At 42.7% G+C, this 15,032-nt stretch overlaps 1 protein-coding gene across 1 annotated transcript in view; it reads left to right on the top strand.

Moving 5' to 3' along the window:
* Positions 1-15,032, top strand: part of per2 (period circadian clock 2) — a 79,458-nt gene that overhangs the window by 15,092 nt on the left and 49,334 nt on the right. The window contains exons 7-8 of the mRNA XM_048604121.1: positions 5,347-5,548; positions 10,666-10,717. Of these exons, the coding sequence (XP_048460078.1) occupies positions 5,347-5,548; positions 10,666-10,717 (254 nt within the window). The remainder of the gene's footprint in view (positions 1-5,346; positions 5,549-10,665; positions 10,718-15,032) is intronic.

Consider the following 15,032-nt stretch of genomic DNA (forward strand, 5'->3'; position numbering starts at 1 on the left):
AATTATGCCAGCAGCTCCTCCACATTCGTGGGAATGGCCAGGTAAACCCTGGACTCGGCTACATGTCATTGTGGACATCCACTCGAAATGGCTGGATGTGCATAGAGTTCGTTCATCAAAGCGGGGGCAATGAGAGAAAAACTGTGCACTTCTTGCAGTTTGTGTACTGCAAAATATGCGTTGGCCACAGATAACAGGCCTTCGTTTACCAGCAGGGAATTTGAGTATTTCCTAAACATGCATAGTATTAAGACATACAAGGATAGCTCCATACCATCCATCTTCCATTGATTTGATTTATTATTGTCACGTATACCTAAGAACAGTGACAAGTTTCGTTTTGCATGCAGTACAGGCAGATCAAATGACATAATGTGTCTTAGGGGAATAAAACAAAGTGAAGAATGCAATGATATGGCTGCAGAGAAGGCGCACAAAGAGCGAGATCAACATTAAATTTAAACAAAAATACAAAACAGCACAGGAACAGGCCCTTCGGCCTCCAAGCCTGTGCCAACACATTTTGCCTTTCCTTACTGAAACTGTCTTCATTTATGGGATTTGCATCCCTCTATTCCCTTCCTATTTGTGTAATCGTCCAGGTACTCCTTGAATGTTGCTATTGTGAGAGATTGATTCAGAAGTCTAATAACTGCGGGAAAGAAGCTGTTATTGAATCTGTTGGTCCATGTGTTTAAGCTTTTGTATGCTGTGCCTGATGGAAGAGGTTCAAAGAGATTATAAATGGGGTGGGAGGAGTGTTGATTGATTATGTGGGCTGCCTTCCTGAAGCAGTGTGAAATGTGGGTGGAAGGCTGATTGTATGATGGACTAGGCTGTTTTCAGAATTCTTTGTCATTTCTTACGGTCCCGGTCAAAGCAGTTGTCATACCAACCCAAATGATGCAACCAGATAGAATGCTTTCTATGGTGCATCTAAAAAGAATTGGTAAGAGTCGTTATAGACATGCTGAATTTCCTTAGCCTCCTGAGAAAGGAGAAGCTTGTTGTACTTTCTTGACCGTTGCGTCAACGCAGGTGGACAATGACAGATTGTTGGTGATCATCACTCCTAGGAACTTGACACACTCGACCATCTCCACCTCAGCACCATTGATGTAGACTGGGGCATGCCCTTCATCTTGCTTCCTGAAGTCAGTGACCAGCTGTTTTGGTTTGCTGATGATGAGGGAGAGATTGTTATCTTTACATCTCACCACCAACCACTCTGTCTCTTTCCTATATTCCTTCTTGTCCTTGTTTTAGATCCGTCCTACAATGGGGTGGTGTCATCAGCGAAGTTGTAGATGGAGTTAGTACAAAATTTAGACACACTGTCATGAGTGTGCAGAGAGTACAGTAAAAGGGCTGAGTACGCAGCCTTGCACGGCGCTGGTGTTGAGGATTGTCATTGAGGAGGTGCTGTAGCCTGTACTCACTGATTGTGTTCTGTGGGTCAGGAAGTCAAGGATCCAGTTGTAGTGGAGGGAGCTGAGACCTAGATCTCGGAGTTTGGAGATGTTTATTTGGAATTGTGGTGTTAAAGGCGGAGCCGTAGTCAATTAGTAGGTGCCTGACGTGGGTTTCCTTGTTATCCAGTTGTTCCAGGGATGAGTATGGGGCCAGGGAGATGGTATCTGCTGTGGACCTGTTGTGATGGTAGTTGATGAGAGCCATGACTAACCTCTCAAAGCACTTAATAATTTTGGAGGTCAGAGCCACCAGGTGGTAGTCATAGAGGCATGCTGCATGAGTGTTCTTTGGCACCAGGAAGATGGTTGTCTTCTTGAAGCAGGTGAGGACTTCACATTTGTAGTAAGGAGAGGTTAAAGATGTCATTGAATACTCCTGCTATCTGGTACGGGCAGGATCTGAGTGCACAACCATGGCCTCCATCTGGGCCAGTCACTTTCTGTGAATTCACTCTTTTTTAAAAAAAAAAAAAAAAAAGGCCAATTTGATGTCTGCAGCAGTGATCGAGGTAACAGGTGCATCCCAGGCTGTCGGGGCAGATGACATCATTTTACTGAAGTTGTGTTTGAAATGTGTGTAAAATGATTTGAGCACATTAGGGAAGATGTATTTTTGTCCTACATTCTGCTCTGCTTCTTGGTCTGACAGAAACAGCAGTCCAAACTTTGAGGCAGGTTCAAAGAAATAATCTATACCTTCACTACGTACCAATTTGATTATAGGACCACCCCTCATGCAACCACAGGGATAGCTCCAGTAGAGTTGCTGTACAACATTAAATCTGATCTTCCCAATCTGGAGTGGAGGGGAGGGTGAAACGGCATCAGGAACACCAGTGCTGGACCCAAGACTCTGCTAAACGAGTGACGCAGTTTACTTAAGGGGTTGATGTTTGGTGTAGGAACCATGGGAATGGCCCTGCATGGGTAAGAGGCATGGTCAACACAAGTTTGGGTCCAGTGACATTTAAAGTTTGGGTAGATGCGACAGTCCTGAATAAGCACGTGGACCATATGAAATTTGCAGACTCTCAAATGGTGCAGGAGCAAAATGTTTCCAGTTCCTCCACAGCCTTTCCATCTGTTCTGTAACCTGTGGGCTCTCCCTCTCTAGTAAGCATTGAAGAAACCTCCTCAGAATTTCAGGTGGACCTACTGGATGTCAATGCCTTTCTCACCCGAAGAAGAGAATGATTTTTTTGTTTTGAGATGCTCCGGGCCTAACAGGTGAGCTGCTGTGCATTACATGCCGCCCATATCAAAGGCAGATGTGGAGGAACCTGACCTGGTGCTAAAACACCCCAGGAGGAGCTGCGATAAAATGAACCAGCATATGTCCTTGGATTCGAGGCTGGGGGATTGCTTAGTGGACGACAGCCAGGTGAACCTCACAGAATGTGTCCTCTGATTGGATCAGGTTAACCTGATCTAATCAGGGAGCCCTGGCTGACTGATCAGAACAGGAGTATCAGATGCCTTTAGGGTGAAGTGGACACCACGGAGGATGGAGTATTTTATTTTCTCCTCCAACTCTATTTTGATTTCGTCCCCTCCTTCTCTTCCAATCACCCCACACTTTTCGTGTAAGCATTACCCTTAACAGGCATTGCTTGTTAATGTTTCACTAGCCATGTGGGTGCTTTCTTGGTGGTGGAAGGTACAGAATAATGTTTTAGCACAATAGCGCCTTTTTACTGTGTCACTACACATACACACGCAGCCACGGGTGATTTGGGGAAAATATAAGCTTACTGCTGGGCCCCCTTTGGGTGTACAGGTAGTGTGGATGGGACAAACAGATAAGAGAAAAAATCAACAGGAGGTTCAGAGTTTCTTCACTCTAGGGACTGGCTTTGAGCTAGCTGGTCAGAGTCCATGTGCAAAAAAGGAACAGTAGTGTCAGACATCCTGTTCACTCTCAAGGAGCTGGTTCAGTGTCAAGGACTCTCCACATGTAAATAAAGGATGACTTGGTGACAGGATACCAGCTTCTATGGAGTTAATCCTGGTGTCAAGGGCAATTACTTCCTCCTCAGTTCTAGATTTCCACTTTTTTTTTCATGTTTTTAATAAGACTAATGAGGTCTGGTACTGAACGACCCTGATGGAGCTCGAACTGTGCAGGTTGTTGATGAGTAAATTCTGTTTGATTGCACTGTAATTTTCCTAATTATCAGGATAGATTGATGCGCTAGTAATGGGCCAAGTTTGATTTGACATTCTTTTCTGAACAGGACACATTTGAACAATTTTTTCCACATTGTCGGGCAGATGCCAATTTTGTAGCGATCTGGAAGAGCTTGACTGGGGGTCTAGTTAGTTTTGGATCACAAAATAAGTGGCCAGGATGTTGTCATACCCTTTGCTGTATGTTGCTGTATGTATATAACCATCTCTTGATACCTAACTGGTATCTCTGCTGCAGACATCTGGTGTTAAGGGGAGGTGGTGATGGCGTAGTGATAATGTCACTGGCCTAGTAATCCAGGACCCCAGGCTAATGTTCTAGGGACATGATTTCAAATCCTATCGTAGCAAATAGAAAAAGTTTTTGGAATTTTTTTTTTAAAAAATGAAATTAAACAACCATAAATGTAAACATTTTATCTTCTGACTCGAGCAATGTCACAGAAAATACGCTATGTATATTGAATGTGATTTTTGTTGGAAATTTTGAATATAATTGGACATTTGTGATTATGCTTAAGTAAACCAATTACATAGGTATGCGGAAGAAGATATGTTTACCATTGTACTTTTAGAGAAATAGTTCATTTTATTGATGAATCTGAATTCCACTGGGAAATAAGAACTCCACAAAGAAAGTAATCCATCGATGGTTAACTGGGAAGGGTATAAATAGCAATGTTATGATCTCTTTCTTTTATAGTATTACTAATAGTAATGACTTTGACAATTGGAAACATTTTAGATATCAGCAAGGATGGCCAAAATAAAAAAGATCCTGTCTTGGTCCTGAGAGTAAAATAGCCAGAAATATCAAAACAGACTAAGAGTTTTTAGAAGTAGGTATAAAGGCTGAGAGTAGCAGAAGTGTGCATTCGTCACTTAAAAGCTGAGACAGGAGTAATTATAATGGGAATTAATGAAATGGCAGCAACATCAAACAAATAATTTGTTTGCTTTCATGGTAGAAGATGCAAAAACATCCCAGAAGTAGCAGGAACTAAGGATCTGATCAAAGTGAGAAACTTATGGTAATTAACATTTTTTTTAAAAAAGACTGAAAGCTGACATACGAGGTCCTGATGCCCTATATCCAAGGGTACTGAAAGAGGTGACTCCAGACACACTGTGCTGTTTGTAGTCATCATCTAAAATTTCCTCGATTGTAGGTTTGTCCCAGTGACTTAGAAGTTGGGTTGGGAGGTGTAAGAAGGAGCTGGCTGCAGGGAAGCAGGGAGGGGAAAAGTGAAGCATGAGTCTATATGTGACGGGGAGAGGAGAAGGAAAAGGTGGGAAAGTATCGGCCCACTCTTGTTCCTATTTCTTCTAAAGTAGGATTTATCTTCAAGCTGTTAAATTCATTGTGGGCAAATAGTTTTGGGGGCATTTCCTGTTCTGTCTTCATAGCAAGAGAAATCTCAGTTCCACATGTAACTGTAGGTTTACTGAACCTCAATTGAAATCACATTGGATTTAAGAGACATTCCGAGCAATTCTAGAATGATAATAGCCACTACAGTACAATTCACTATTGCAGTACTTTAGGTTCTTCACAATTTAGATCTGACATGAAATGGTAAATTAAGAACCTACGAGATTTACTGTTTCTCTATATCTAGTTACTGAGAGTAGTAATGCTAACCATTTGCTTCATTTCTCAACTCACTGGTTTGGCCTTGTTTTGCAGGATATCTTTGCTGTAACTGTTTCTCTGATCACGGGACAGATTGTATACATCTCTGACCAAGCCTCTTCAATTCTGAATTGCAATAAAGATGTCTTCAAAAATGTCAAGTTCACAGAGCTCCTTGCTCCACAAGATGTTGGAGTTTTCTACAGCTTTACAAAGCCATCTCAACTGCCTCTGTGGAGTGTGTGCACAGCTGCTGGTGAGTAAGTTTTATTATATTAACAGATCCTTTCACAGCTCTTGAGTTGTAGTTTGTTATATAATGGTTGCCAGCGGTTGGTTGGTACACAGATTGAGAAAACGCAGCTGTCCAATTATGTAACCAGTAATCAATTTTCCAAATGACCTTAACAACATGAGAGAATGCAAAAAAAAACCAAGAAATTCAACCCAGATTTTCATGGATACGTATTATAAGAGTCCATTTTAGCCATTTATTCTACTGAGAGAATTCATGTGTAAATTCTCCCTTTGTTGCCAAAAGTTGTTGAGCAGATTTTGAAACTAATTATAATTTTTCACATTTCCATTATTCAGCCCTGGCTGTCTGTTTGCCCTGTATAGATAATGCATGTAATTCTTACAAATTTTATTCAGATCCCCTCAAATCCTTCCTTCTCTCAACGCCCCCACCGCACCTCTTCTCCATCATCCCTCTTTCCCCCAGCAATCAGTTTTAGGAATTCAGAAACCGCTGTGTGAAATGAAATACTATATTACAAGATGATAAACTCGCAGAATGGGCCTATAATTGGCAAATAAATTTCAGTATGGGTTAGGTGTGAGCTGGGGCATTTTGGGAGGAAGAAAAAGGAGATTAGGAGACTACGTATTTTGAAACTGATAGTCTTAAATGTGGTTTAGTTAAATTCTGTGGTACAATTAATAAATCTAATGGAGAATTCACCTGATGGGGATTCGAGGAATGCTGAAGCACAAAATCATCCAGGACAAAGCAGCTTGCTTGATTGACGCACTAGATACAACCTTAAAACACTCCTCCCCCTCCACTGCTGACACACAACAGCACCATCTACAAGGTGCACTGCAGCAACTCAACAGCAGCTTCCAAATCCATGACCTTTGCCACCTGGGAGGACAAGATGCATGGGAACACCACGTAGAGGCCCTACTTGGGAGGGTGCAACACTGGACCTCCTGTTAGGAAACGAGGTTGGGCGAGTGATTGAAGTGTCAGTCGGAGAGCACTTTTTTGGTCCAGTGACAATAACTGTCTCAGTTTTAACATAGTTATGGATGAAGATAGGACAGGTCCACTGGTTAAGGTACTGAACTAGAGCAGAGCCAATTTTGCGGCCGTTAGGCAGGATCTCGCAGTAGTCAATTGGGTGAATCTGTTTGAAGGAAAAGGAATGACTGGCAAATGGGAGGCTTTGAAATGTATGATATCAAGAGTCCAGACTCTGGTCAGGAAAAATAAGAAGACATACGTTGGGTTTAAGCTATCAGGCTCAAGTGAATCCCTAGATGACTATAAAAAGTGTAGGGGCAGTTAAGTTAAGTTAAGAGAGAAATCACAAGAGCAAAAAGAGGGTATGAGATGGATCTGGCAGATAATGTTAAAGATCATCCCAATTGCATATCATATTGATATACTAAGAGTAAAAGGGTGGCTAGGAAGAGAATAGATCCCCGTAAAGATCAGCGTGGCCATCTAGGTATGGAGCCACAGGATGTAGGGGACATTTTTAATGAATATTTCTCCAGAGAGAATCGTGGATGCTAAGGAAATAAGGACAACAAGTGGAAATGTTTTGGACAGCATACACATTACCAGAGAGAGGTGTTTGCAGCCTTAAAGTGCATTAAGGTGGATAAATCCCCTGGGCCTGACCAAGTCCATCCTCCGACGTTGTGGGAGGCTAGGGAAGAAAAGGCCCTTGCTGAGATTTTTGCTTCATCTTTAGCCACTGGTGAAGTTCCAGAAAACTGGGGGATGGCTAATGTTGTTCTGTTGTTTAAGAAAGACAAAGACAAGCAAGGGAACTACAGGCCAGTAAGCCTGACATCAGTGGTAGGCAAGTTATTGGAGAGGATACTGAGGGACAGAATCAATCAACATTTAGAGAGTCAAGGTCTGATTAGAGATAGCCAGCATGGATTTGTGTGGGGGAAGTCATGTCTGACAAATCTTTTAGAGCTTTCCGAAGAGGTGACCAAGAGGATAGATGAGGGTAGGGCAGTGGATGTTGTCTAGATGGACTTGAGTAAGGCCTTTGACAAGGTCCCGCATGGCAGGCTAGTCATGAAGTTTAGGTTGTATGGGATCCAGGGAGAGCTAGCTAACTCAACCAAAATTGGCTTGATGGTAGGAAGCGGAGGGTGATGGTTGAAGGTGTTTCTTGGACTGGAGGCCTGTGACTAGTGGTGTGCCACAGGGGTCGGTGCTGGGACCTTTGTTATTGTTAGTTACTTAAATGATCTGGATGTGAATGTACAAGGCATGATTAGTAAGTTTGCGGATGCTACAAAATAAGGAGGTATCACTGATAGCAAGGAAAGTTATCAGAAATTAGAGGGATCTCGGTCAGATGGGGAAGTTGGCTGAGGATTGGCAAATGCAATTCAATACAGATAAGTGGGAGGTGTTGCACTTTGGAAAGTCAAACCAAGGTAGGACTTTTGCAGTAAATGGTAAGGTTCTGAGGAATGTTGTGGAACAAAGGGACCCAGGAGTACAAGTACAGTGTTCATTGAAAGCAGCATCACAGGTAGACAGGGTGGTGAAGAAGGCATTTAGTATGCTGGCCTTCATCAGTTGAGGCATTGAGTATAGGAGTTGGAACATTCTGTTATAGCTGTATAAGTTGTTGGTGAGACTGCACTTGGAGTATTGTCTACAGTTTTGGTCACCCTGTGATAGGAAAGACTTAGTTAAACTGGAAAGTGCAAAGAAGATTTACGAGGATGTTGTCAGGACTAGTAAGCCTGAGTTCTAGGGAGAGGTTGGCCAGGGTAGGACTTTATTCCTTGGAACGTAGGAGAATAAGGGGTGACCTTATTAAGGTGTATAAAATCATGAGGGGCGTAGATAGGATGAATGCATATAATCTTTTTCCCAGGTGTGGGGAATTGAAACCGAGAGGGCATCGTTTTAAGGTGAGAGGGGAAAGATTTAAGAACGACCTGAGGGACAACTTTTTCACGCAGAGAGTAGTGTGTATATAGAATGAGCTGCCAGAGAAAGTGGTTGAGGCAGGTACAATAGCAACATTTTAAAAAACATTTGGATAGGTACATGGGTGGGAAGGGTTCAGAGGGATATGGACCAAATGCAGGCAATTGGAACTAACTGAGTAGGCTCCATGGGTCAGTATGGAAAGTTTGGGCCAAAGGGCCTGTTTCCATGCTGTATTACTCTATGACTCGGTGATTCTATGACCACTGCCTGCAAGCTTCTTTCTGAGCTTCACGTTATGTTGACTTAGAACTATATCACTGTTCCTTCATAATCCTGGAACTTCCTTCTTAACAGCTTGTGGGTTTACCTACACTTGGTGGAATCCAGTGACTCGAGGTAGCTCACCACAACCTTCTCAAAAGCAGTTATGGATGGGCAGCAAATGCTGGCCTAGCCAGTGATGCCCAATGACATGAATATGCAAGTTTTATTTTATGTAGCTAGAGTGTGAAACTTCCTGCCACTTGGAGCTGTGGAGCCCAATAGCAAAAGGAAACATGCTAAGCATAAGGTAGAGTGGAATCAAATACTCCAAGTAGGGTTAGATAAAAAGTGTGGAAAGAGAATCATGGAAAATGGACCATTTGTGCTGTACATTCTATCTATTTATTTATGTTCTTGTTCCAGTAATCTTCATTAATATTCCCAAAAGACTTTTCATCCAGTATTTTTTTTGAGAAGTTACTCCTAACGCTGCTAAAGCTGAATTAGGTTCTATATTCAGTTGTTTGGGGAGGGTGAGGTTCATCCTAATCTCCTGTCTTGTTTGATTATTTTTAACTCTTGTCTTTTAAATTCTGCTCTGACGCAAGTACGTAGGCAGCTTTTGTCTACTTCAGCTATGAACATGCCCTGAATTTCTTTTTACTTGGATCCTAGGTACCATAATAATTCTAGCTACTCTTTGAATCTTATCCATATCTTCTTAAATGCAGGTGCCCAAAATTGTGCACATTTAATTCTAAATATGATACCTAAATTGAACTAAGTTCATATTGTAAAGATTAGAATTGGGTGTGATTAAATCAGGCATGCGTCATTCGTAAAGATTTGCTTAACACTTTATACTTCAGAACCTGTGTTAATCTGCCTTCCTGTACAAGTATGACCCTTGTAACTGCAGCCAGTTAGACAGAAGATAGTCACTCACTCAATTTAAGAAGTCTGAGGCCAAAACATTATCACAGTGTAGCCTTGTTAATACTATTCTGGTGACCAGACTGCTGGCTGGCAAGTTTGTGAAATCTGGATCCTTGTGGAGCCAAGTCACTGCAGGTTTGTTGAAGGAATTGCTGGCCCACAATGTTGTAAGCAGAGTTATTTTTTCCACCTCTTCTAAGTGATCTGCCATGTTCGCTTTAGAGATGCCTGGTCATTGCCAATCGTTGTTTGTAGAATTTTATGCTGTATATTCACATCCCTTTGTTTTTACAAAGAACCATCTCAAGGTTCTTTTTTTTTTATGAAAACTGGTATCCATATGCCAACAAAATTAATGAGACTACAGCTAGTTTCCATAGAGTGCTTAAGTCCACATTTCAACGTCTTCACTGAAGTGACAGAGACCCAGATGTCGGCAAGAATGAGCAGTGCTCTCTTAATTGCTGGTTAGATCTCATGACTGCTTCATTTACTATCTGGTGGTGGGATAACGTTTGCCCCCACAGCAGTAAAACGGGTCATTTTGATTTGATAACAACTGAGAGATTGTGGAGCTGTTGTATTCAGCTTAATACAAAAATTTTATTTCAAGTCTTACATTACTTTTATGGTAAGTAAAATGCAAAATGAATCTGTGTTACTAACTTTGCTTCTCTTGATTCCTGTAAACTGGGGTAATCCCTGCTCTCTTTTTCATTTTCTTTTGTCAATTTGAAAGAGATTAGAAACAAAAAAGTGAAAGTTGCTCTGACAAAATAAACAGGAAAGATATATTTTATGTTTGAGAAAATTATTGTCCAATTTGATGCTTTTAGCTTTGATTCTTCTGCACTGGGTCATTTAAACCTCAACAGATTTTACTGTGCGATTTCACTAAACTAGCAGTTTTAAGATGATCTTTTCACCCTTTCCGAAAATTTTTATCATGTTTCTGTAATTTGTTATTTTTTCAGATTCATCATCACCAGACTGCATGCAAGAGAAGTCTTTCTTCTGCCGTATTAGGTGAGTACTTGAAGGACTGGAATTTTGTTACTGAGCATTATGTACACAGGAAGAGTGGGAATAAATTATTTGTGGACAATTATGTAGCTTGAGGTGGTGAAATGGAAAATTAACTTCATCACTAATCTGTCATAATCACCCAGGCCTGATGCTTTTGAAAACATGCCTTTTATTTGCTTTTTAAATATTCCCATCAAGTTGATATGTGACTTGTGTAATGGAATTTTGGAATTCATGATAACTTCGCGTGAAAGCACACTCCACTGTCAGCTGATGGACACCTTTGCCCAAGGAACTTGCTGATGCTTTTGTATGCTGAAGCATTTGCATTTATAATACAAGGGCACCTTGAACCTGCAAGATTATGAATCCTCAGTAAGATAGGTGTGATGTTCTATTATCTTGCATTGCCAAGAAGTAGATCATTCTTTAGGTAGAACATTTGGTGATGTCAGGAATAAAAGACCAGTGTGATCTTCTGCAGTTTGCTATGGTACATTTTTTGAATTCTTTATTCTGTCAGCATTTTGATCTTTTCAAAGTTGGCAATAAATACAATAAAGAGGTTATTTTGTTCACATTCCTACTTTGATTACAGAATGAACTCTGGCATCATCCAACCCATTTGTACAGATTTGAAACTATTTTGTGTTTCTAAGGTTTAATTAAAACAAGTAAGTATGTGTTTGTGCTTTTTCATTTTACCTTGAATCTGATGAGGCAGGCTTCAGGGTTTAGTAGATAAGACAAAAATTCCACATTAATGTTTAGCCTGGCCTTTGCACTGCACCTCTCCCCCTCATAAGGTCTAATGTTGTCCTTCTGTACTGTGAACCACTTGCCCCTTTGCATTTATATCTTCATTGACCAAACCTATAAACTAAGTTTATTTTTGTTTGGGAGAACAGTTTCTGTTAGCCGGTGCTAACCATGATTCAGTTGGTAGCATGCTCGTTTCTAAATCAGAGGTTGTGGGTGCAAGTCCCATTCCAGGATTTCAGCATTGAGAAACCCCAGTGCTTCCTTGTCAGGGTGTTGACTTTCAAATGAGACAATGAACTGAGGCTTTATCTGTATCCGCAAGTGGACATAAAATATCTCTTAACGCTATTTCACAGTCCTGGCTAATATTTATCCTTAAGTCAACATCATGAAAAGACAATTGGTGGAATTTTCCTGGCTCTTGAGCAGCATGGATAAAGTTGAAACATACTGTGAATATGATGGGAAAATACCTGCATCTCTTATTTTGAGAAGTGCAATTTTCTTTGAGGTTTTAACAACAATTTCGGAATCTCGCCAGTAAGCAATGACTATTTTTGCATCTGTACCTCATTAGCTTATCGCCACATTTGCATGCAGTCTGTGATTTTTGTATGTACTGCTGAGAAACTAGATGGTGCCATTTCCTACCTTTGAAAGTCAGTGCGGTTACCTCACGGATGCAGCTTGCTGGTTGCTTCTCTGGGCCTCTGTTTGAAGGTTGATTCACCAACAGTTCATTACATGTTTCATGGTCAGTGATTGCCTTCACCCTTCAAACACAAGTCAGCATTGCCTAAGAACCACATCATCATGGCTGATTTCTGCCTAACTCGTGACGCGTTTCACCCTTGCACTTTTGAACTCATGGACCCTTTACATTGCGGTGCTCCTACCGGATCGCTGTCTGTTCAGGGACACGCATCCATCTCGTGCATTGGCACAGGATTGTTTCACTTTGTGTTTTACTTGGTACTGTTGGATACCCCTGACCCAGACGCCGATCGGAGACCTGACTCCGTGGCCCGGCCTGACCTCATAGAGTCCCGACATTGAGGCCCAAACAGACCGAGAACAAGATCCTCCGGGGCACCCAAGGCCACAACCAGTGTTTAGGACCTCCCTAGACACACCCACGTACCTCTGGAACAGCAGACCATCCACACCAATTCCCAGGCCCAATCGCAGGCAGCTACTTACACAAGAAACTTGCTGGCCTGCAAGTGAGACTGAAACAATGCGCTTTCAAGATCCCCCTGCCCAGCATGCTCCTGGCAAATGTCCAAGCTCTTGAAAACAAGCTGGACAAACTTGAAATTAGACTCAGCTACCAAAGAGCATTGAGAGACTCCTGTGTGCTCTGTTTTACAGAGACATGGCTCACTCCTGCTTCACCTGACTGTTTCTTACATCCTGCAGGTTTTTCAATCCACTGGATAGATTGCCAAGCATCCTTAGGCAAGGAAAAGGGCAGAGGGGTCTGCCTCCTAATTAATACCTCTTGGTGCTCAGATGTGGCAATCCTGGCGAGTTACTACTCCCCGGATCCAGAATATCTAACGGTGAAGTGCCATCCCTACCACCTGCTGTGGGAGTTCACTGCTGCTATCTTAACAACAGTCTACATTCCACCCCATTCAGAACAGTGCACTTAATGAAATATACACTGCTTCAGATAGCCTTGAGGCATAATACCCCAAGGCCTTCTTCATTGTCTTCAATGACTTCAAACAGGCCAACCTCAAGAATGTGCTACCAAGATACCATCACACAGCTCCTGTCCCACCAGTGGCCCAAACACCCTTGAACTTTGCTATGAAGACACCTGCCACTCCATCCCCCACCCACATGTTGGAAAATCAGACTATAAAGCTGTGCCCCTTCCCCTGACTTACAAGCAGAAACAGAAGCATGAGAATCCACTACAGAAACTCGTACAGTGCTAGTCTGAGGTAATGGATGAGTTTGTACGTGACTGCTTGAAGTTGGTGGACTCCTCCATATTCAACAATTCAGCAGCCAACCTCAATGAGTATACCACTGCCGTTACATACTTCATCAATAAGGTGTGTAAAGGACTGTGTGCCAAAGAGGTTAATCTGAGTGTTCCCCAACCGGCAACCATGGATGAACTGAGAGAAAAGTCCAGGTCTGAGGTTTTCAAGTTGGTGACCCAGACCTATACAGGAAATCCAGGTACGATCTTCACAAAGCTATCAGGGACGCCAAGAGCCGATAACAGACTAAACTAGAGTCCCAGACTAATCACACAAACACAAACATGCCGATGGCAAAGCTTATACAATATGACGGGCTGCAAAACGAAGTCGAGTGGAATGGCTGACAACAGTGCATTCCTCCCCGAATTGAGCTCAATGCATTCTGTGCTTGTTTTGAACAGAAGGTCAGTGAAATGATGTCACCTGCCCCGACAGTCTTAGGTGCACCTGTACCCACAGTTACCACTGCAGATATCAGATTAACCTCCTTGAGGGTAAACCCAGGGAAAGGGTCTGGCCAGGATAGAGTCCCTGGCGGTGCGCTCAGATCCTGTGTGGACCAGCTGGCAGGAGTATTTGCGAACATCTTTAACCTCCCCTTACTATAATGTGAGGTGCCTACCTGCTTCAAGAAAACCACAATTATCCTGGTGCCAAAGAAAAATCAGGCAGCGTGCCTTAATGACTACCGCCCAGTGGCTCTGATATCCATCATTATGAAGTGCTTTGAGATGTTCGTAATGAACTCTAGCCTCCCAGATTTTCATCCACTACAATTCGTGTATCATCGCCAAGGTCCACGGCAGATACCACCTCCCTGGCCTTGTGCTTATCCCTGGAACGTCTGGATAACAAGGACACCTACATGAGACTCCTATTTATTAACTTTAGCTCTGCCTTCAACACCATAATTTCAACCAAACTCTGAAATCTTGAACTCTGCTTCTGCCTCCACAACTCGATCTTCGATTTCCTGACCTATAGACTGCAACCGTTAAGGATAGAATTTGCAAGATGGTGGCAGGATAAGTCGCTCCATTCAGAGCTCCACTCTGCTCACCAGTTTCTCCTCTCTGCAGTAATTCTATCCCTCTTCCCCCATCCCCTGGCCTTTTAACTACCTACCTAAGGAGTTGGGTCGTTTGGCAGGAGCGTCTCCTGCAGTGACGGTGGATGGAGCATGGGCCGAAGCGATGGCAGCAGATCAAGAGCAGGCCGGTTTGATGAAGAGCGGACTGGTGAGGTAGCAGCTGTCAGCAGCGAGAGTGGGCTGGTGAGGTGACAAGGGCTGGCCTTTAGCATGGCGGTGGGGGCAGCCTCCTGGGTGTCCTAGCGATTGGAGCGGTGCCTGTACCATTGTGGAGATGGCACTTGGGACACTGAGATCTGGACTTTTCAGCATCTGCAGTTCCAGCCTCTCTGCTCCTATGATGCTGCTTGGCCTGCTGTGTTCATCCAGCCCTGCACCTTGTTGTCTCTTTTTTTTCTCTTGCCTAACTTTTGGCTCTGTTAAATCTTTTAATTCTGGTTTTCGTAACCAAGTGTGCGCCAGT

Source organism: Rhincodon typus, chromosome 13 (genome assembly GCF_021869965.1).
Source record: "Rhincodon typus isolate 14 chromosome 13, sRhiTyp1.1, whole genome shotgun sequence".
NCBI classification, from domain to species: domain Eukaryota; kingdom Metazoa; phylum Chordata; class Chondrichthyes; order Orectolobiformes; family Rhincodontidae; genus Rhincodon; species Rhincodon typus.